Here is a 24,292-nt window from a genome sequence, read left to right on the forward strand (position 1 = left end):
CGACCATCACAGCCAGAGCAAGCACATTTGGGAGAAATAGACCGGAGAACAAAAAATATTTCCTATCAAAAAATTTTAAAACTCAATACACAATCTCCCTACTGTTGAGTGAGTGCTCTCAGAATTGAACTGTATTTTTCAGTTTTGAACATATGGTGAAAGTACTCGGGGTAAGAACACACTACTTGCCTATTAAATACTTTCTATTCATTTGATTCGAATGGATGGAGACCAATCCTTGGGCTCTCTCTGGGCTTCTGACCCAGGAGGTTTTGGGGATGACTTAGAATCTGACATGGGGTGACACACACTGAGAGACAATTGACCACAGAAGACACAATTCAGAATTTACTTAGGAGGGGCTCAAGGGATAGAGCACTAGCCTTGAGCTAGAGAACTTAGACAACAACTAGGCCCAGAGTTTAAGCCCTGTGACCAACAGCAAACAAACAAACAAAATACTCTGTCCAGTTTGGAGAAAAATACAACAAACTTTCTTTCAAAGTTTAAACCACTATACTCCCCGTATCTGTCAATTATTCTGGTTTACATTTAAGATACCACGCGTGGTCTACACACTGGTGTTATAATCTCACAATTACTCAACCAGCATGAGTTATTCAGCAAACACATCAGTTTCCTATAAAAGTTCTTCTTCTCATGACTGCATTTCTGCAACATTTGCATTTTTTCCCCTACGAGAAATAACTTCTTGGCCGAATTGGAAAGCATTTGCATTTCATTTGGTTAGGCCACCGTCTGTGGGAGGAATGTGATGAGCAAGATTCAGTGTCTCTGGAAGGAATACATGCCATGAGAAAGAACGAGCCTGCGCACAGAGAGGCAAGCGGGCAAGTGAGTTCACACAGCGCACGCATCCTCGCCGCACGACCTACCGTCTCCGGTTTCCATGAGCTCAGCATTACCGTACTTTGGCGCTGTCCGGGATGTGGTCGAGCCTTGTGGCCTCTCCACTTGTATTGAATGCTCTGAGGTGTATGTGGTTACGTCAGGAGGTGCAGAGTGATTTTCTGTAAAGAAGCACAGAGTGAGGGTTCCTGGGAGAGGCTGGTTACCCTGACAGCTAAGCACCAGGCCCTCAAAAATGCCAAGTCCTCAGAATGCTCGTCTACAAGCAAGTATGCCTAATCCAGACTGTCAGTGGGTTTTTCTACATCGTAAGTTCTAAGGATAGGCGCTATGGTGCTCATTTTGATCTGCTAAGGCTAGCAGACAGACACTTCTAGAGATCAGCTTGTGTTGTTTGTTCAATGTGCCAGGAACATACTACCTTGTGTTGCTCAAAGTGGCATTTCTTGCCCGCCCTCACATGTGGTTTGCGTAGAACAAATTGCATCAATGAAAAGACAATGCAGAAAAAATAAAGTGTTAGACAAGCTGGGAAAAGGACATTTGTGAATGGCCAGAATGGAAACAAGAAGGCTAACGTGGTCTTGTTGGGTGTCAGCTGGGCACATACCTATAAGGTGACAAATTTCTGAGGGCTGTACACATGTACATAAATGGCTGCAAAAATGACTGCACTGTTTTGGGGGGTTACAAATAAGTTTCAGAAAAGATGAGGGGAGGTGGGGGAAGGGAAATGGAGACAAAAACATGAGAAGGGGTATCAATGTGTAAAGGAATGCCCAAGTTTGTGTGGTAAAGCAGCTGCTCATGTCCAACCAGATGCTGGGATGTGTCTGCAGAGCATAGTAGGTGGCCCGGCCCTTAAACGGACCATTCAGCATGTCGTTTCCCAAGAAAGGGACAGGGACCGAAACAGGTTCACTTAACATGATGGCACAGGTGTGGACACACTCCACCATGACTGGTGTCTTTTTGAGAAGAGATAAGGATGCAGACTGTGCAGCGGAGAACCGTGTGGTGACTCCTGGAGAAGATGGTACCCCTGGGAGCCTGGGAGAAAGGCCTCAACTCTGTCAACCTCTTAGATTTCAGAATCCCAGCACCCAGAACTAGAGAATGTAAATGCCTGGTGTTTCAGCCTCTCTGTGTATATGGTTACAGCAGCTGGAGCAAACCAATATATTCCCTTACAGGCAATTTCTTAGATCCCAGTCCAGAGGAGTGCCTGTACTAGGGACAAGACAGAACCACAGCCGAGTGTCAGAAGGGAGAGGCAGAAGGTAGCCCACACCACCAGGTCAATATGGAGAATGGAAGAGGAAGAAAAAAAAGAATCATTCCAGTTGCCTCTTTAGCATTTCAGACTCTATATTTAGCCTCCTATACATCAGCCAAATAGACTTTGGTTCATGTTTCACAATGATCTAATTTTCTAGAACTTCATTGCCGCGTGGCCAAGTAGTGTGCTCTCCAAGCGCTGGTGTTTCAAATGGAAGCCCAACAGATGCTAAGCTGTGATGAGAGCGGAATTGAAATTAGCCATCTTAAACAAAAGCCGCTAAAAGGTGAGCTGTCTTTACTGGTGTCAAGGGAAGTCATAGGTGGGGCTATCCAGTCAGGTCTTGCACAAGGCAGGGCTCCCTAATGCTAAAGTTAGGGGACAGAGAGATTCCACTGTGTGTAGTGATTTGAAAAATAGGAATACTGACAGCTGTAAAGTGTCTTCACATATACCTGACCTGTAGGATAAGGAATACACCAGAGCTGGCTTCTGCCAGGAGCCAGGGATCACTGGAGGAACACATGAGCACGCCTATGCAGATGCAGATCAGGGACCTGTGTTCACAGGGTTTGCGCCTCCTTTGAGAAGCAGATGTTCCAAAAGGTCTTGCTGAGAGTAGGAAGCAGTTGGTCCAGCTGAAAGGACAGGCTCAAGGTCTCCAAGACTTGAGGCCCAGGAAGTACGCACACACGTACACACGCATGCACACACATACGTATCAGGAGCTCTTTGAAGGTTACAGGCCCCAGACGGATGCCTGTGGCTTCCAGTTCAGCTGGCCTCATAGCTCCATCACCCTCAGCAGACATGATTCCTGAGATTCCAGACTGGAAGGGATATACCACAGGAAGGTTTGAAAGGGGATGTGAGCCATCACTCCCTGCCCCCCCCTTTTTTTCTTGGTTAGCCATAATTTATTTGATTAATCGCAGTCAGGCCCAATCATTTCTAACACAGCATCTGCACGCTCTTTTGACTGCATTGAGTATCAGGAAGCTCTTCTCATTCTGGGATGCCTCCAGCCACGCAGCGCTTTCGTGGCCATTTCTATTTCTTGGCCACGACCAGTTTCAGGGCACTGGCAGGCCTTCCAGGTTGAGATTGCCTGGGTAGTCTGACGCCTGGCTTTATAAAGCGCGTGAAGGAAGGTGATTCTTCACATATTAAAACATGTCCTCTTCTTACTGTCCCGCAGTGAATTCACTGATAGCAAGGAAGAAATACGCATCCACCGGAAAGGGGAGTGCTTGTTAAAGAGGCCTTCAGCGCACTACCCTGCCAAGCCAGCTGCCCCCACTTCCGGGCCAGGTGTAGTCTGATGAGGTAAAAGGACGTGCAATGGAAGTGAGTGAAGCAGCGAGGTGAACTTCCCACATTCTCAAGGCAGATGGCTCAGGTATCCAGATCCTAATGCCTTTCCTGCAGATTCCCCTTCTAATATGTGGATGGTGACAAAACCACAAAGGGATTCAAACTGGAGCCTGGGGTGACCAACCTCACCCCTGCTGGTGTAAATTCCCCCCTCCCAGAAACATGGCTACCTCAGACAGGATCTAGACAAAGACGACTCCTGGGAAAGGAATCTGGGATGGGACAGGAAGACCGGAGAATGCCTGGCGATGCCTGCAGCTGCACCCTCCAGCCTCCTTGGGCCGCTAGGACCTGAGCAGCTCGAGTGCTCGCTGCACAAATGTGTCTTCCATCTTCAAATTATCTTCACTCTCCTTTGAAAGACGCCTCTTTCCACTGGCTTTCATGGATTGGTGGTGACAACACTACAATATAAAGGGGATCTAGCTTGCTGCTTAAGTTAGGATGCCAAAAAAAAAAATGCTAAAGACCTACTAAAGATCTAACTAAAGCCAACTAAAGATCTTCCTTTAATAATGATCCAGGGGTGACCCCCCTCTCTCCCATCTCTCTGTGTGTGCATGTGCTTGAGCGAACACACGCAATGCTGCTACTAGGGAGTCTTAATTGCTCTTCAGATTTTCACATGAACCCACTTACACACTAACTACACCACCAAAGGAAGGCTGGGAAAGGCTTCTGTGGCTCTGCCCTCAAATGTTTTCTCAGCCAAGGTTCTGAGTCAGGTTTGACTTTCTCAGACTCACGTAGTTTCTCCGATCTTGACTGTCCTTGCTATAAAGATGCGATCTAAAAAAACAAGATGGCTACTGCTGAGCCCTTGTCGAGGCTGAGGAAATAAGACCTGCTACCCTAAGGTCCTTCATCCAAACGGTAATCATTGCCAAGGCCCACGGGCTCCTCTGGGTTTTTCTGCCCTGCTACTTGCTCCTTTTCAAGGTAAATGCTCTTAAACACAGGAGAGCTGGGTGTAAGGGAACAGACTGTGGCTGGAAGGCCAACAGGTCAAGGGGGCACGGTTTGCAGAACGGAACACCAATCTGCAGAACAGAGTGTAGAGCGTAGGAAGGGTCATGGTAATTCTGGACCCGGCACACATGCTTTGGATTCTATAAAGTCAGAGTAAACAAGAGCAAAATCAGGTTTTGAAAGATGAAAAACCACAAGAGCATTTTCTGGCGGAAAGAGACAGGTCCAGGCCTGAGGCCTCACAACAGGGGGCCGGGGACAGCAAGGAAAAGGTGACGGCCTGTGAGCCCTCAGAGTGTGGATACTGATGAGACATGTGGCAGAGGAGACCTGTTTATCGAACCATAGGGCTTAATGAACAGAAAGCACAGATCTGGGGCTGACCAGAGAGGTCCTCGGCAGGCCCCTGACCTCTGGGGACAAGCTGTGCATTGCCTGTGCACAGGCAGCAGAGCGGAGGCTGCTATCTGGTGTTAGCTGACGTTAGAGCTGACGCTGCTATCAAATGCTTTTTTGTTGTTGTAATAGAGAGGCTTGAAGTTCTAACACAGGCTGGTAGGTGTTTGCCTGCCACCCATTCGTATAAATCAAGTTTCACTGGCACACAGTCGTGTCCATTTGTTTACATTCATTTGTGTGACAGCTGCTTTTGTGCTCCCACAGCAGAGCCAAATGGCTACCTCAGGAGCCACAGGGGCCTCAGAGCCCAAAATAAGACCTCACTTGCTCCTTAAAGGGAAAACACACAGCAAGGATGTCCTAAGTGGGAGGGCAGGTAAGGCAGAGTCCAGCCATGTTGGTTTCATCACCAACATAACCATGAATACAAACGTGGGATTGGAAGGACTGTAACGGTTTGGAACAGGCACCAGGAATACTGGGAATGATTTCACCTAAATAAACAAGAGTAACTTCTCACAACAAATCCCCTAACCCCACAGAACCTAGAATCAAAGCGTACAGTCGTTGCTAATGCGGTAAGGATTACATACGTCTCAGGATGGGTGTGGGTCGCTTGCTGACGTCCTTTCTTTTTGGAAGAGACAGTTGCAATAAGTCAGATGAGAATTTGGTTGCAAATAAAAGTAAGACTACTGAAAGTAGCACCAATGTCAAGTGAATTTCTAGAATTCCACTTTGAAAACGGCAATTAAGCTAATGAAAAACACCATAATACCTACTGTGACAACATCATCAGAAGGGTAGAGGCTTTCACCAAGGTATTTGGAGCTGAAAACTAAGAGCTCATGCAAACATCTAAGCACGCAGCAATAAAAATGTTATCATTTCTGCTTTATTTGAGTAGAAATGTACTAATATGGGTTGTCTTGTCAATTTCTCCATTTCTACTTAGCTAAATAATTCAGATACTATTTTACTCTGATTATTTTACTTTAATATACTTCTTAAGGTTTAAAAACATTCCCTTGAAAGGTACTTGCTATTACAGTTACAATATTCAACTTTTGATACTAATACTTTAGGATATAAACCCTCCCCTTACGGCTGTTATTGTTGTATAGGTGTTTTGGTTTTGTTTTTTGGTGTTGTTAGCGGGGAGTCAGGGACCCAGGTTCCCCTGCAAGCTAAGAAAGTGATGTACCGGCAGGCTTTGTTCCCACCCCTTAAGGATCTGAATAAATACTACGTTCGGGTAATGTTCCACAGTCATTGTAGTTCTTGAGATAAAGAGAAGGTCTGATTAAAACATAGATACCTTAATGCAGGTATTAAAGTTTGAATTTACGGCCTTTTACACCCAATCCTTTTAACTCATAGCTGTCACCTAGCTCTTAAGCCATGCCTGAACTTAAAGTCAATTAATAAATGGACTAATGAGCAAAAAAAAAAGAGTCTTCTCAGAAAATGTAAAAATGGCCAACAGACACAGAAGCGACATCTCTCACTATAAAGGGAACAAAAGTAAAAACAACCCTGAGATTTGACCTCATCCAGTTATAATGGCCATTATCAAGAAAGGGAACAGTAAATAACAGACGCTGGCAGGGAAGGCTTTGATCAGATGGGAACCCTCCTATACTGTGGGTAGTAAACATGTTTATCCACTCTGGAAAGCAGTACAGAGATTCCTCAAGTCCAGCAATTCTGCTCGAGGACATTTATCTAAAAGATAACAAACCAAGACACTGCCACCAGCATCACCACACCCTCTGTAGCACTGTTCACCACAGCCAAGCTATGGAATCCGACCAGGTGCCCCTCAGTGGAAGAATGGATCAAGAAACTGTGGTGTCCACACACAGTGGAATTCTACTCATCCATTGGAAAGAATGACACTGTATCATTTGTAAAAATATAGAATGGAAAAGATTATGTTAGGGGAACTAAGTCAGACCCAAAGTGACAAAAGTAGCATGTGTTCCCTTGTATGTATAAGTCAATATGATGGGTGGTATGCGAGTGTATACAAGTGATTCAAGGAATCAAGTAGTGTACACTTAGAAAAGCAAGGCCAAAGTTCAATGAAACAAATACCAAGGAGCCTGAAGGTAAAAGGGGGAATGAGGTCAAGGGATAGACAACTGAAGGGGGGTGGGGGGAATGCAGTGAGGAATTAATGTATATGCTACAAAATTACAAGTGAAGGAAGGTGAGACTTTGGAGGAGTGGGTGAGAATGTTGAAATTGGTGACGTTGATTGAGACACACAGTATTCATAAACCGATTGGTTAAATGGCAACTCCGTGACTTACAGATAATAAAAACAGTAAGTTGGTTTCTTAAAAAGAGAGAGAGTCGCCTGGATGGAGTCAATAGAGTTTCCACCTGTGCTGCCAGGCTTGGCTTTTTGCACAACCAGATCTCACACACTGGACTTGGTGATCTCATGGGTCTAAGGGAAGGGAGGAGATGGGGGGGGGGGTAGGAAGACGGGGAGGAAATTTGCAGAATAACACACAGTGGACTTGAGATTTTCGCTTCAGCAGCAACAAGAGGGCCACTTTGGGGGAGACTGCATGTTCCTCGACTCCTTTGCTTTTCTCCTCTGTTCTCTGCAGTCCCCAGGTGATGTTTCACTGGTCTCCACAAATGCAACTCAGAGACTGTTCTGCCTTGAGCTCCTTTACACATTCCAGCACATACAAAACCCTGCTCTCAACAAAAGGTCAACGGCTCCCAACTTTGACTTTTTCGCTTCTTTTGTTTGGTCACAGGAATAAAGTATTTCACGTCCCAACAGATTCCATTATTTAGTCATTCCTTTCTTTTAAAAAAAATCATACTTAAAAAAAAAGAAAAGAAAGAAAAGGAAAAAAAAAGAAAAGAAAAGCCCAACAGATATTCTAGGAACTTATATTTGTGCCAAATGAGAAATTACTGAAATGTCATATACCCAGGAGTTATATTTAGGTTACACCAAGCCTTGATATACATGACTAATGTAACCTTTTATAGTTTGGATAAATTTAATTCTTCACGTTATAATTTCCTCCAGTATTCCAAGTGTAAACTCACAAAGGGAAAACTGAATGCAGTAATTAATTTGTTCAAAAACACATGTTCCTCCCTGTATGCTTCTAAGTATCTCTTTGAAACTGAACAAAAGGGGAAGCCAAAAGCTTCCAAAAAGGTGAGGTGGTCTCTTACCCCCATGCTTAGCAGACAGGGACTCAGCTAACATCAGATACAGCTGATAGAGACTTGGTTCAGACACATGTACAGTGGAAGAAATTTCACTGTCTAAAAATATTTGATCGTGACTTACTTCTGTCTAATGTTAATTTATTGTGATTTTACACAGAGGTTACCAAAGCTCATGGGCCATCATGTATGTTCCTGGCAGCGTTCAACTGAAATGTAGTAATGCCACATTGAACTGAAATACTTTAGAGACTCAAGGACATACCTATTTTTTACCCATAGTTTGTGACCACTCTCCCAGCCAAAACCCTCCCACCCCTTCCCTATACTAATTCTCATTTACTCTCCTTCTCTACATTCAAATATCAGGGCAATGCTTCAGCCCTGTGTTATTCCTAAACCAGAAAGCCTCCCTTATGATCCAACCTACACACAAAATCTCGTGAGGTGCCTAAGAAATTGGGACAGCTATGCAGAAAACAGCATTAGACAACAGACATTAAGTCCCTAACTCCCCAGCTCCTTAAAACATGCCCAGGATAATGGCAACTCGGTTTTACAATCCTGTCTTGTTTACTGGCATCACTAAAACTTCTGAAGGGGCATATTTTAGTGTAAATGAGATTAAAAAAGAAAAAGTGAGCAGACAGGGCTAGAAGCTTCTCTTGTGAATACAAATGTACTCCTTCAGGAAGAGAAAGCTCCTGAAATCCCAACATCGGGAGGAGTGAGAGTTCCAGAAACTTGTTCGCGTGAAGCACAGAGCTGCGCCTGTCAGACAGAGTCGATAGCCAGGACACGCATGTAAAGAAAACACTGGATGCTGCTGTGGTCGTGATGGGGATGGACACACACACACACACACACACCCCTGCCAATGCACTCACCTATGTGTGTCTGGGCCATGACATCTGCCAGCCTGTGGGCCGCCCCGCTGCCCCCGCTCTGCGTGGAAGAGGAGGAGGTGGTGGAGGTGGTGGAGCCGTGGATGGCCTGGCTGATCCAATGCTCCATATTGATACTGCCTTGGCTGGAGGTGGGGGTGCCCTGGGAATCGCCCTGCACAGAGCCTTCATCTTCTGAGCCGGAAGAGGTGTCTGTGTGGAAGACAGTGTCACTCGTGAAAGCCCCCATCTCAATGCCGCCAGGCACTGCCAACACAGACTCACCTCCTGCAATAACTCCACAGGGACGGTTCCCACACTCCTGAAACACTATGCCACTCTGCAGTCAGGGTACATTTTCTTCCCCACGAGGGTCACTTTTATGGACAACAATGCCTTAAATACTCTGTAAATGTTTTGACGTTAACATACTGGACAAAGGCATTGAACAATTTCCTGAATGCAGTACAGTGGGCAGGGAAGAAGCTTATGTTTTCTTTGCACACATCTCCTGAATGAGGACAGGTAGCACTTCCTAAGAGACAGATGCACCCCTTGTTTTCAAGGTGTGACTGCGTGTAGACCTTAATAATCCTGGAACGCATCTCTGAGCTGCAACTTATTTTTAGGCTTCATGTGAACACAGATACGCCGTGCCTCCTTAATGACGTGTTACTATAAGAAATACTGATAAAGCAAGAATTCAATTTAAACATCATCGAAGAGTGTGGAGAAATGCCACGAACTTCTCTGCACAGTTAATATCACTAACAAACCTTTAAAAAGAAAAAAGTTAGACTGAGTTTCTTATGAAGACATTGCATCAGAATTAATACATGACCCCACCTCTTCACACATGGGGTCACTGCCTTTCCTGGTGGGACATATCATAAACTTCTAGAACATTACACTTCATGCTCAAACTACAATATTCATTTAGTATATGAAGTATTTTCATCTTCTATTTTTGAAAGTTGGACAATCTGGGCCAAGAAAAATCACATTTAGCTTTTTTTTTCATTGAAATTAATGGAAATATTTTCACTGAACAGTTTTATCAATTAACAAGTTTTAAGAACGGATTATGAGCATATTTGTTTATTTGAACCTCAGTGTATGGATACTTAGGGTTCTACCTACAAATGAGTTATGTGAGATGTCAAGAAGGAAGATGGAATCTGAGCAGCTATGAAGACAAGGAATTATAAGCAATATAATAATAATTATAAGCAATATCCAGCCAGGTGTGGTGAGAACCAGTCATGTCCCGCAGATAAACATCAGAAACCTTCTCTGAACATTGTTCTCACAACTGCTTCCAGCAACCAAGGGAAACCGATGAGATAGCCTCGCTACGAGTTTGTTCAAATAGTCATGAATACATAGGGCACAGCTAAGCACAGCTAGATGGTGAATAAAAGAGCTTCTGTGCTTTGACTTTGTCCCTCCATGGGTTGCCATATTGAAAGCTTGGTCCCCAGTGAATAAACATCGGGAGGTGGTAGAACCCTCCAGAAATAGGGTATACAAAATACAAGGTAATTAGCCAGGCCATGGGGTGCTCCTTCAGAAGAAATACTAATACTTCCTGCAGGACCCCACCTAGTTCCTGAAGAAGCAAGCTGTCAGAAAGGGAACAACATGCCTCTTGTGCAGTTACCTTCCGGCACTCTCCTTTGTAGACTCCCTTCCACCACTGTGCAGCCTGCAATACAGTGACACAGCCAGGCCTTAAGAGAGCCACATACAGGCAAGAGCCACATTCTTCTTTCTTCCTTTCTTTCTGGATGCTCTGTACTTTCACACTCAGTAGGCAGGGACCTTACTGTATGAGAAATGTCCCCAGGCCCCTCTGCTTTATTTTTCAGGTAAGGTCTTGGGATTTTTGTGCAGGCCAGCCTTGGATTTAACCTCCTGCTAGAGTTTCCAGTTTAGCTGGGGTGACAGGTATGCACCAACAAGCACAGTTTTTGCTTTTGTTTGTTTTGTTAGGGGTTTTTTGGCTTTTGATGGAATTTCACTAACATTTTCCCTGGGTTGGCCTTGAACTGCCATCCTTCTGATTTCTGCCTCCCAAATAGCTGTGCTTATACATGGCCTTGACCTTCCAGACCTGAGAGCTAAGAAAATTTCTCTTCTTTATAAAATACCCAGCAACAAGTATTTTATGAGAGACTAAATGGGCCACAGAATATGGTCACAGAAATAGACAGACTCCTACTTTCAGTCATTTAGATTAGAGCTTGGGAGAGCAGTAGAATCAGGCTTTGTAGCCTGGGCTGTTTTTGTACTGCAGTGGCAGAGCTAAGGAAATGTGAAAGACCTCTGACCTGCAAAAACAGGCCTGGCCCTTCCTGGACACAGCTTAATCTTGACCTAGGCCCCTGCCTTAACTGTCCAGTGACTTGACTTCTTCAACAATACAACAACACAGTATAGTTTTATTATAAAGGCTTTGGGATATGTGTATATACCAATCTAGTTAGGCGGAATATTCAACTTTAGGTACATGTAACGCTTTCCTATATGATCATTAGATTTGAATCTTCATGGATAATGCAAAAAAATGCCTACTTATACAGGTGCAAATATAATAGCATAGGTAATATTTTTCTTTCCAAAGATAATTTAACTAGCCTACGGGGTAGGGGACTTCTGGGTTCATAAAAATCTAAATTGCAGCACTCCTCCTTTGCAAGCTAAGACAGCGCCTTTCAGCTAGTAACCGGCTCTTTGTAGACCATGGTGGCCAGCAGTAAGCCGCAGAAGCAGTGGGTATTTCTCACCTGGGGGTGTGTAGGCATCCATCGAGGTCTGCACAACCAGGGACCTGCGTTTGGAAGGCATAGGCACAGCCATCTTCCTTTCCTTGTGTTTAGCAAGAGCTGCTTGGACTGCTTCCGTATGAACATCTAAAACCAAAAAGGAATCCAGTCACTGCAGCATTCAGCCATGATCCTGACGCTCCGGCCTCGCTCCTTCTCCCCTGTCCCTCAGGCAGAGTACCTCCCTACTGAAGCGCATAGACAAACGGTAGGGAAGATGGGAAAGAAGTTCATCCTGTCAGCTAGAAAGCCCAGAAAACGTTTAACGTTCATGCACAGCCTTTTAATTATTAATTTTATGAATCATAGAATCTGCATAATCAAATGCTGGCTGTAAATGGCTCTGTGACTTCTCTTTCTTTTTTTTTTCTTTTTTTTTTTTTTTTGCCAGTACTGGGGTTTGAACTCAGGGCCTGGGCACTGTCCTTGAGCTTCCTCAAGGCTTCCACTTTACTACTGGAAGCCACAGCACCACTTCTGGCATTTTGTGTGTGTGTGATACCCAGGAATCAAACCCAGGGATTTTTTTGTGCCTGCTAGGTGAGTATTCTACCACTAGGCCACATTCCCCAGCCTGTGACTTCTCTTTCTATAGAGCAACTAGGCATCGATCTTTTAAGTATCTCCTAAAAGGTCTAAGCCTTATTAACTCATGCCAGTGTTGAGCGTGTGTGCTGCAGCTCATTAGTAATGGTCCCATTTATACTGGGAGACAGCTCCGTAATGAGATGGATTGTATTGATGTCAATTCATCACATCCGTTCTGCACCTATTTACTGACTGCCAACCCTTTTGTCCTGACTGCGTCGGGGGCTCAGGAAGCCCGGGGCCTTGGGATCTACTACTGATCCACAGCACAGTGGAAATTTGGACTGTGTGAGGCAGCATGCTCAGGACCATGGCTACAGGGATAAGACTGTGATCCATGCAGTCCACGTTCTAACAGAGAGGAGACAGACAGCAGACAATCCAGTGATGGAGAATGGCAAGATGAGACAGAGATGCTCTGAGTGGCTATTCTGAACTGGAGATGAGGGGGAAGAATTCTCTTAATGTGAAATGTGAAAGAACAAAATGAATAGCCACTAGCTGTCAGGATGATACTCTCCAAGGCCCAGGGACAAACAAACCCCAAAGCCCTGTAGTGTGTGAGAATGGTGTGGGCCAGGCAAGGCCAGGGGAAGTGGGAAGAGGGGTGTGATGGACCCGAATGGCCTGGATCTCCCTGCAAATAAGGAGGGAAGCACGTGGTCCAATTTCTGTTGGGTGAGAGCCTTCTGGGCTCTACCAGGGAATCAGTGAGAAGTCGTAGGGTAAAGCACAGCCATCCTCATGGTACCCTAACTGGCTCTGTGGAGCTGCTGTGATGGCGCCTCTTTCACTGTGTGGATCTGCATTGAGCAGGGGGACTCACCCAGTGCCCGCACCACCCCATGCCCCCACCCTTTCAGACGAGCCACAACTGCATCAACTCTCCCCAGTCGTCACTCCAGTTGTGTTTCGAGGACCTGCTTTATAGGGTAGAACAGTGCACGGCCAGATGAAACCCCGGGTGTTTTTGGTAGAGAATGTTTCGTTGGTGCACGACCACACCGTCCGTGAATGTGGAGCCCATGGCTGTTTCACGTGGAGAGTGCAGGGCCGAGTGCTTGTGAGAGACCACAATTACCAGAAAGCTTAAAATATTTGCCATCTGGTCCTTTACAGAAAACAGTTGGAGACCCACTTGAAGGGAATATTAAATGCCACGGACGATTAACTTACGACATTGTTTTATCGCATTTAGCTTTCGTGTGCTTTTTCTCCTCAACTGTAAGACAAATGGTAGTGTTCTGCTCTCTTTCTGAAGTTATTGGATCAAAAACCCCCATAGTTAACTGACATGGATTCATGGCCTAAAATGGGAGGGCTAAACAAGTCAATAAGAAAACGCATTAATTTTCCATACATCAAACACTTTTAGCTTTGTTATGTCCTCTTTTCAAGTTGTTTTGGATATGATTCAAATTTGCAGAGAATCTGCAAGAAGACAGAGAATCTCCATTTGACTTTTATGCGGGTTCCTCGTGAGTCACATCTTGCCTACTGCTGCTTCCTCACTCCTTCCTTCCTCCTCTCTCCATCTCTTCTTTTCTGAATCACACAAAAATAAGTCGTAGAAAGCATACCTAAGTATTTCAGTAGGTTTCCTGAAAACAAGGATATTTTCTTACATAACATAAATTACCTTCAAAATCTGGAAATTTAACAATAGTCTGCTGGTGTCCGGTCCAAAGAAGGTGCTCCAATAATGTTTAGTATCCTAGTAATGTCTTTTGTTATCATTTTATCATTATTTCATCTTCCCAATCTAAGATCAGACCAGGATAATGAACTGCATTTACTTCTCAGATTATCCTTGCTCTTCTTGAATCTGGCAGCACCTTAGGTTTTAGCTTCTAGAAACTGACTGGAAATGTTAAAGAATACAGTCCAGTCAACTTTGTAGCTGGTCCTTCAATTTGGAGATGTTGTAGCTTTCCTATGATTAAAGTTCAAATTATGTATGTCACCATCCTCTATGACTCGTGGTAAGTTTGATCCTTTGGGAAAAGTGTGTCTATCAAACTCTTGCAGAGCCAAGAGGCTGCTTTCCCATTGCAATTGAGAAGCAACTTGAGAGAAGACACTGAGATACTTGACTATATTGTCAATGACTGCTCCGCCTCCTCATACAAAGGCAAAGTGTGATTGAAGCAATTCAAAAAGTACCTACAACCTGGGGCTGGGAGTTTGGCCTAGTAGTTAAAGTGCTTGCCTAGCATGCATGAAGACCCGGGTTCGATTCCTCGGCACCACATACATAGGAAAAAGCCGGAAGTGGTGCTGAGGCTCAAGTGGTAGAGCTCTAGCCTTGAGAAAGTCCAAGGACAGAGCTCAGGCCCTGAGCTCAAGCCAGGACTGGCAAAAAAAAAAAAAGTACTTACAACTTAAAAGAAATACATTTTTCTCTGCTGAGAAAATTTGACTATGTGCTGCTCTTGTTAAGAAGCTTGTGAATTTGCCATATACATATATATATATCAGTGCCTTTCTCTTACATTCTTTTTTTTTTTTTTTTTGCCAGTCCTGGGCTTGAGCTCAGGGCCTGAGCACTGTCCTTAGACTTTCTTAAAGCTAGAGCTCTAGAACTCTAGAGCGCTAGTGGTAGGCTCTACCACTTGAGCCTCAGCACCATTTCAAGCTTTTTTTATGTATGTGAAACCAAGGAATCCAACCCAGGTCTCTGTGCATGTGAGGCAAGCACTCTATCACTAGGTGAAACTCCCGGCCCCTCTTAAATTCTTTTTAAAAGAGTCCTTAGAAGTGAACATTTATAGAGTTAAGTATTCACGTGGCTTTCCTCCAGGCTGAGGAAGAAGAAAGCCAAACTGCTTTTGTGAGATAACGTCAGTTTTGTTATTGGACCATTTGAAAACACCGCATTCCTGGAGACCGTATTGTCTCAGAGTGGGAATGAAATGGGTCTTGGGACAGGTAAGGGGGCCTAGAGTGAGGATGGTAAGACATTAAATGGATAGTCTGATCAAACACAATGGAGACTGTCCAGTCAATCCATGTTTTAGAAACCACCAAGTCTTGCACATTGCATTTAGAATACTTTTCTTCCAGTATAAATATTTCTTCCATCAGAATAAATTCTACTTTTTCACAAAAATTCATCATTTCAACACACAGGAATCACTTGAACCACTGTGTATTTTCACATGCAAATAAAAGATGCTTCTTAAATGGTTGGCTCCATATATGTTTACGAACCTTTTTTTTTTTTTAATGAAATTGAGAGGGGACAGTGAAGGAATACGTGGACCATTAAGGGTTCGGGGAACTCTTGCTAGGGAGAAACCGATGAATGTTATGATGATGTCAGGTGCGGAATGGCAAGACGGACATGAACTGACTAAGTAACTCAACTTGAATGACTTTAAAGCAAGATAAAGGTACAACAATGGCACAATTGATGTTTAGAAATAAGTATAGATAGCCCCCTAAAGATTCTATATCAGAATCAGACTTGGAAATAAGGAATAACAGCATTTTCCGTCCTTGAAGACTCTTAAGACGGCACAGTAGATCAATTAAAAGCAAACAAAAGAAAAACAGAGCAAAGATTATTACCTTCTCTCGACCTGGAAATAATGAATAAGAATGGCTGGGTCAGTATTTACCTCCTTAGGTTACGCAGAGGCAGTTTAATTTACTGATCCCAATCTAACCTTAAACACTCGAGCCAAACAGGAATGCTGAGACTTCTACATCTTCACACAGTGGTCCGAAGAGAGGACCAGTCTCTGTGTGATGGCTTGGAATACAATGATTGGTGAGGAAGAAGACTGCCGTCCCATGACACAGAGTGGCTCTCCTGTTTCCTCCTGCTTTGGCTTTGCTTCACCCTTTCATTCTCCTCAGGCAAGTTAGGCGTACTTCTCATTTCCAAGTAGGACGCAAACAATAACACGGTTGCTGATGGAGTGTTCCCAGACCTTTAGTGTGGAAGGTGGCATGTCTAATGGCAAGAAGGTCACATTTTGCATGCAAGTAGGGAGAGAGAAGGGATGAGATCTGACCACAAGACAAAGGGGGTCATGCCATGTCTACTACTTGCAAGTGTCAACACTAGGAGAGCTCCAGACTGGGTGGAGAACGGACGGTCTAAATGTAAAGAGACAGGGAGAGGCACTAATGGATAAATATGGAACGCTGGGAAAAAGAAAATTAGCCAAAAATAAAGAAACTTTACAGTTCTTAGCTCAAGACTCAGATCAATCCTGTAAGCTCATGAGATTAAAAATTCAAAGAAATTATGGTAAATAGGTTGCTACAAAACAAATCTTCCCTTTATTTTCACAAAAGAGTCTGTGTGTGAAATGGAGCAGCTGTGATGCATCAGAAACCCATTAAAGCACTTGATTAAGTGTCCTACAAAATCTTAATTACAAATATTCTTGATACAGTCCTTATTCAACCACATGAATTAGGAACCGGAGGAGAGACTCTGAAAGGGAGATAATGGTTTGTATGGCAGTACTGAGCAGGAGGATGGGGAGGGGGGTGTTGACACCCATGCAAATGTCACCATCCCGTTTTAATGAGAGACCACAAAGTCCACAAGAGATTAACAGGACTTGCTGATCAGCCACATCGAGGACTGTAAAACAATCTGGGCAATGTCCAGTGAGGTCTCAGTCTGGGAAGCAGAGAGGGATGTGAGCTTCCAAGGTCATGCAAACACAAATGATTTGGTTGAGATCCCCAAATAGCAATGATATGACTGAGAAGTGTCGAAATTAGAAAAGAAGAAAGGCATCCGGTGGGCAAGGCTGGAATGAGGGTTGTCAGGTGCACACATGGCAAGCGTGTGGTCAGAAGGTGCGGACTTCAGGCTTGTGGAAGCTTGGATGGAATAGTAATACACTCCCAGCATCTGGGAATCCATCGTCCCTGGAAACACGGATGTACTTTGTTGGCTAAATCTCTTGCATTCATGAACAATCACTGGCATGGATTAAGATGGGAAGGAACACTTCAGGTATTTCTTCTTGAGAATGTTCTAGGTGGAGCTGTCGGAAGTCACAGCAGCCAATGTATCAGCTCGGGAGAAGAAGAAGGGAGCCGGCGACTGGCTTTACGAAGTAGCTGCCCACAGTGATAATTATTTCAGGAAGAGGTTTTGCAGAGCATAAAGACAAACGAGGAATGGCTACCTAAAATGCTTGTGCCATGGCATTAAGCTCTTAATAAACTCTTGCTCAGAGAGACAATAGATCCTTTCTCTCCAGTGCTACATGACATGCTAAGTAACTTACTATCATTTTCAATACTGGCTGAAATTCTCCCGAAGAAATAAATGTCTTTTAACACAACTTATAAAATGCTATAAACACCAGATGTTCTCAAGAGTGTTTATTACCAGTACTGATGTGTTTATTCAGTGCTGTGTGAAGCTGATCTTAAATCCTTTCTCCATAGATGAATGCTCTTGGGTTCTTAGTAAGGCCCAAAATGGATAAACCATGACCTGCTGCTGTGGAAAAGAAAGACAGACAAGAAGGGTGGGCTGTGTGTCGCCAGGTGGATGATCTGTTCAGTGCCTCTTCATGCCAGATTCATCCTGTGGTAGGTTCTCCGGCAGCCGTGCAACTGAGCCCTGCGTGTGATCAGCTGTTCACGGAGGGCGGCCGAGGCCTTTTGCCGGCAGGGGCTTTGCCTCTCATGCCTGTGGACCCCCCCCAGGCCGGCTCTAGGCTTTCCTACCTCCTGAACCATGGACAGTCCCATCCTACGTCCGGGCCTTCACAGGGCACCTGCCATGAGACACCCCTGCCCCTAGAGGGCAGCCTATTCTCCAGAGAACATCACAGCCCATGGCTGGATAAGCCTGGAATTGGTGCCTCCTCACCAAACCCTAGTCGAGTTTGCACTCTGACACCTGCAACTCCCGAAAGCCCTTCTTCCTTTCTGACTTCAACACTTGTAGGTCACTCTTATGCGTTGATGATATACTAATGTCACTTTCTATCCCAGACAAATCGTTTTTGTTCACGTGAAATTGTCAAGTCACATTTTAGCTACCTTCAGAGGCCAAAACGTTACCGGACACCTTCTGGTATTTGTGGGCAGTGGTACTTCGTGGATTGAGATGATAGGCTTTGATGTCAGAAGCCTAGCTATGTTGACACTATGTAAAAACTTCACTACAGCTCCACTTTCATCATCCACAAAGCGGGAATGCCATCAGTTGCTGGAAGAATTATACAAGAAATGAAGCGCAAGCTAACTGTGTGTCCACTGCACACGGGTCACTCAAGGACAGCTGTGTGTACTGACACTGGGAAGCGTGGGTCTGAACGAAACCGGGCCAGTCACCTACAGTCCTGGCTCTATCTCAGAGATCACGATCTCACCCGCACACAATCGCTAAGCTGAGTTCTTTCTCCTCCCGTCATTCTCAAATGCTGCCCACTCAGGCCAAAAGTCTAAATTACTTAAAATACTAAATAGAAAGTTCACTTTCTTTTTGGATGTTTGTGTGTTCATTCTGAGACAGGGCCTTGCTGTGTAAGCCAGATTGGACTGCTTGAGCTTCCAGGAGGATAGGATTACAGGAATATATCACCATGCCCAGCTTTCCTTTTAGCTTTTCAAAATGACGTCAACTCGCTTCACTCAGGAAGGTACTATCATGAGCAATGAGATCTTTTAGAGGATGAAGTTATAAAAATTGGAACATCTATGGCCTCTTTAGGAGAGGCATAATTTAAAAAAAACTTTTAAATTTAAGGGGAGAGCTATTATTGGTATTTTAGAGTATTACCTATACCTATGGCTTTCAAACCTTGAGGAAAATGAATGCTTTCCCTTTCGTTTCTCTCTTCTGAAGCATGAAATCATAGTCCTTTTCTGAGATCTCCTGCTATTCTCAGAGTTTGTAACACGACACAGATCTTAACACATGTATGGACGGGGACAGGTGTCCAGCCTCACGGAAGAGCGCATGGGCAGAACAGCATTTCAGAGAGGGTTCCATGTCGGGGTACTTTCAGGGAGTGGAGATAATGGCATGCGCTCAGCAGTGTGGGTCTGTTCAGAATAATTCACTGCCCCTTCAATGCTTCCGTGTTCTTCCAAAACCCACCCGGGCTCTGTCCCCAGTTACATCAAATACTGATCTCTTTAAGGTCTACACCGTTTTGCCTTTTCTAGAATGTCACAGAGGTGGGTCGTACGATATGCAGACTTACCACGTTAGCTTCTTTCATTAGTAGCACGCATTCAAAGTTTCCTCCCTATCTTTCACAGCTCAATGGCTCATTTCTTCTTAGCATCATCATTCTACTGTCTGGATGCGGAACAAACTACTCATTCACCCGTTAAAGGACATCTTGGTTGCTTCCAATTTTAGCAATTAAGCAGGCTGCTTGGAACACCTGTGGACAGGGTCTGCTTTCTACTCCTCTGGGCAGATCTTCAGGAGCAGGATGAATGGTTTACACAGTAAGCACTCATTTAAGCTGTACAAGAAGCTGCCAGCATGCCTTCTGTGTGCTGCAGAGTTCTCCCTTCTCATCCCAACGAGGAAGAGTCCCTGTTGTTTCCTATCCATCCCGGCATTGGGTCCTGTCACTGTTTTGAATGTTAATCCTTCTAAGAGTATCTTGTCATATTAATTTGCATCTCCCCGATGATGTATGAAGCCGAGCATCTCTTCCTGTACTTATTTGCCATCTGTTTTATCTTCTAAGGAGAAGTATCTGTTCAGATCTTTTGTCTATTTTTTTTTTAATTTCGCCATGTTCTTATGAGAGGACTGTTTTCTTTTGTTGTTTTGCAGTTTGGGGGATTGAACCCAGATCCTGCACCATGCTAAGCTCTTTACTACTTGAGTCACAACCCCATCCCTTACTTGGATTTTTTTTTTTGCCAGTCCTGGGGCTTGAGCTCAGGGCCTGAGCACTGTCCTTGAGATTTCTCAAGGCTAGAGCTCTACCATTTGAGCCACAGCACCATTTCTGGCTTTTTCTGTGTATGTGGTACCAAGGAATTGAACCCAGGGCGTTGCGCACACTAGGCAAGCACTCTACCACTAGTCCAAACTCCCAGCCCCTTACCTGGAATTTTTAAGAGATCTTTTTCTATTTGGGATATCAGTGTTCTGTTACAGCCATGTTTTGCAAAGATTTATCTCCTGTTCTCATTAGTGGTCTTTCTCAGAGCACCGATTCCTATGTAACGAAGTTCAGCTTGTCAGTTTTTCCTTTCATGGCTCTCCGTCTTTGGTGCACGTGGTATTTGTCGACAGAGCAGGGGCCTTGCGTATGTGTGCAGGCTGGCCTCTTCTTTCAGTCTCCCCAACCTCAACCTAGGATGGCAGGCATGAGGCACCAGCAGCCAGTTCTGCTGTAGCTTAATGGAGCATTTTAGATGCTCGCAATGGTTCGTCTTAGCCTATCAATTGCACTTCGTTTTTAAATTCTGTTTTGAGTGGTTGCCCTGGAGCTGGCAATCTATGTTTATGAAGAATCAAAGTCAACTCATAACTGGATCCCTTTACCACGGAAGAGTAGAAAAGTGGTGCTGAGTCTATCAAAGGACTTTCCTCCAGGGAACTGTCACGGTCCTGTGGCTTTTCCTTGTGGGCTTGGTGTTGGTCATGGAATCATCTCAATGACAGTATACCTGTGATCACAGCCTCCTCACTCTACATTCCATGGCACTTCAGGGAATGCCTGCCCCGTTCCTCACATATCACAAGGGAAGAGCTGAGGCAAATATCATCTTCCACCTTCCAACTAGAACCTTGATTCTCTGTAAGCATTCGATCTGGCCTAGAAACAGTGGCCTCTGAGCGTGTATCACTTAGCTTGTCTTCGTATCTAGAGGTCACGGCCATTTCTCGTCTCCCTCCCCACCCCCCCTTGCCTTTATTGAGCAGTTTCTAGGCTTTGAACTGAGGTTTGAATTCAGCTCTTGTACTTGCTAGCCAAATGCCCTCTCCTTGACCCACACACCCAGACGTGTGTGCTATCTGAGTTCCTTTTTTCAGAGGGCTTCCCACCTTTGCCTGGGCCATTCTTGGGCTACAATACTCCTAGCTACACCTCCTGCCTACCTAAGCTTACAGGTACATACCAATCATCTGGCTCATTTGTTGAGCTGGGTGTCATACAAACTTTCTTTCAGGTTGACCTTGAACCCTGATCCTACAGATCTCTGCCTCCAGAGTAGCTGGGATTATAGGCGTGAGCCACCACCCTGGGTCCTTAGACATCATCCTTGATTCCCTTTCTTGTACCCTTCGACTCAGTCCAAGGTGGGCATCCCTTACGTACAGCGCACGGTCTAGAGGTTGAGTTTCACATTCTCAATCTGTATTAGTGAGCTGTCTTAGGAAATGCAGTGATGTTTCAGATCTGCTTTATACACAAACCTGAGGGGAATTTTATGTAGTGTTGTGAGTGCCCCTGGGTTTCGCCCGTCCCACCACACGATGTAGACAATTCCACAATTCTCCAACTGCGGTGCCACGCTGGCGCTCAGGAAGTTTGGAGTCTGAGCACTTCTGATGTTGCATTGGGCCGTTGAGTTCTCGTCTTCTAAACATTTCCGTCTCCCCAGCAATGACGGCCATTCTTCTAACTACTTCTCGGTCTGAGGCATTCAGAGTCCCCAGCTTCCTGCGCCTCCAGCTTGTGCTCTTCAGGGTACGGAAGCACGCCTCTGTCTTCGGCTGGCTCGCGTGTCCTCGAATTCCCAGGCAGGGTACACCCGGCACTTGTCATCCACACTGCTTCATTTCCTGCCCTTCCCCAAGTGAGCCGTGCTTGCTTTCTTCTTTCATGAACGTGGGGTGTTGCTTGTACGTGACTGAGCAGAACACTGACTCATCACTTGTCTGAGTCTTACGTTATCTGTTAGCAAGTAAGTAACCTTCCACAACTTCAGTTTTTTATTCTACACACAAAGGAAAGATACTTGGCTACTTTCTAGATATGTGTCCACATGCGTGTCTGTCCGCATACATGGATAAAGTACGTGCTGGCCCTGGACACATGCATAGCACACACAGGAGGAGAGGCCTCTGAGGCCTGAACGAGTAAGCTGGGCTCTCCACCTGTGCTGGAAACCCAGGTGGCAGTGGGGAGCCCATCCCTCCCCTCCTTACCTTCATGCTCTTTCCTGGCCATTAAAGGCCACCTGTAAGGCAGGCACAGGCTTCATCCTTCAGAGTCTCCTTCCATCCACGACCCCTGCTGCCCCAAAGCTGTTTTCCCTACTTCCCTTCCAGAGGGCCAGGAAACGAGACGGAGCAATCGAGGAGCATGAGGAGACGCTCTACTGAACGTAAGACTCTGAGTCTATGCCCCACCTCTGGTACAGACTGGGTGAGTCACTCCATCTTTCACTATTCTCTTCTAACCACATGTAACTACTTCACTTGCTTATTATAATTCTGCACTGTGAAAAATATAAAGGGATACGTGCATGTCATAACTGAAGCTATTATCACAAGTAGTCTATCTGTATGTACACCTAATTTGAGATCCAATAACAAAAAAGTGTATATATGTATATCTATTGTATATATACATGCATATACATATATATATATATATATCTCAAGGGGAGGGCAGGGGAGGGAAGGGAAGGAAGGAGAGGGGAGGGGAAGGGAGGGGAACCCTGTATTTTGCTTACCTGACCGGTAGCGCTCATCTCGAGACCCTGAGGACCGCCGGCGGTGGTAGCGAGAGGCAGAGGAAGGGGTGACTGGCGCTCGACGTTCCTGAGGCAAGGCTTGGTCCACCCCTGGATTGAAAAGAGAACACAGGGGGTTGGAGATGTGGCTGAGCTGGAGAGTGCTGGAGCGCCTGGGGTGGGGTGTGGCAAGCCACTCACAGCCGGCTGTGGGGGCTTCAGGAACACCAGCCAGTGTTCCATCACGGGAAGAATGACAGAGCTCATGACATAGATTCAAGCTGAGCACAGAGGTTATAAAATTCCCCAAAAATGTAATATTTAAAGTCATTTTTAATCAAAATCTAGGGTTATCTTGGCAACCTAATTCAGTAAGTCAGCCATTTACAGCATAAACCTGGTTTGCTCACACTCTGGAAATTACTCCATTTGATGCAAGGTATTTTGACCAAGTATATAGTCAAGTACAGTTTTGATGAATTACTAAAAATATTATCTTGACCAAATACAAATTACTCAATGATACTGATCAAATAGCCTCGATCTGCCAACCAAATCACAGCACCTGTTTCACTGAGACAGTGGAGTGGGGCAAAGACCAGGCGAGATAAAAATCAAGTGCTATGGGAAAGATTTAATCGCTGTGGTTCAGAAATAAAAGAAATTACTGTAAGTATTAGCAATCAACTGCTGCTTCTTCAGAAAAGAACCAGCGGCGCTGAAAAGAAACCAGACATTTAAAAATTAACAACGGGAATGTGAATCCCTGGTTTTCAGTTGCTAATATTTCTCTTTCCCCGGTAACTTTTGCACGGGTTTTAACAGCATGTCTACTGGTCCCAGGTTAGGTGACCTACGACACAGCTGCTATGCTGTGGCTGCTTTGTCAGGCTAGCCACAGTTCCTCACTTAAGACCACTAACAACCTGCAGTGCCAAATCTCTTCCAGTTATTCTCTATAAATCATCTTCCAAAAATATACTAACTCTTATTGTATCTTTACATAAAATATTTCCCCTTTTTCATCTTTATAGACTATTCCCATTGAAGAAGATTAAAAACTCTTCTATAAGCACCATCTACTTTCCAGTGTTTATTTCTTCTGGGGTTTGAACTCAGAGCCTCACACTTGCTTGAAAGGTGCTCTAACACTAAGCCACGCTTCTAGCCCTCTTTGCTACTTATTTTTTTGGGATAGGGTCTCCAGGCTCTCTTCTTGACCATTATGTACTGTAGCTGGGATACAGATGTGTGTG

At 44.8% G+C, this 24,292-nt stretch overlaps 1 protein-coding gene across 2 annotated transcripts in view; it reads right to left on the bottom strand.

Annotated features, from left to right (window-relative positions):
- Dip2c (DIP2 acetate--CoA ligase C (putative)) overlaps positions 1–24,292 on the bottom strand; it is a 228,832-nt gene that overhangs the window by 59,751 nt on the left and 144,789 nt on the right. For both annotated transcript variants that reach the window (XM_090318795.1, XM_090318794.1), the window contains 4 exons: positions 23,037–23,147; positions 11,766–11,891; positions 8,983–9,192; positions 897–1,031 (listed from right to left, as the gene is read on the bottom strand). In XM_090318795.1, coding sequence (XP_090174921.1) covers positions 897–1,031; positions 8,983–9,192; positions 11,766–11,891; positions 23,037–23,147 — 582 coding nt within the window. The remainder of the gene's footprint in view (positions 1–896; positions 1,032–8,982; positions 9,193–11,765; positions 11,892–23,036; positions 23,148–24,292) is intronic.

The sequence above is a fragment of the Megascapheus bottae genome, chromosome 26 (assembly GCF_031878675.1).
Source record: "Megascapheus bottae isolate mThoBot1 chromosome 26, mThoBot2.hap1, whole genome shotgun sequence".
Taxonomy (NCBI): Eukaryota; Metazoa; Chordata; class Mammalia; order Rodentia; family Geomyidae; genus Megascapheus; species Megascapheus bottae.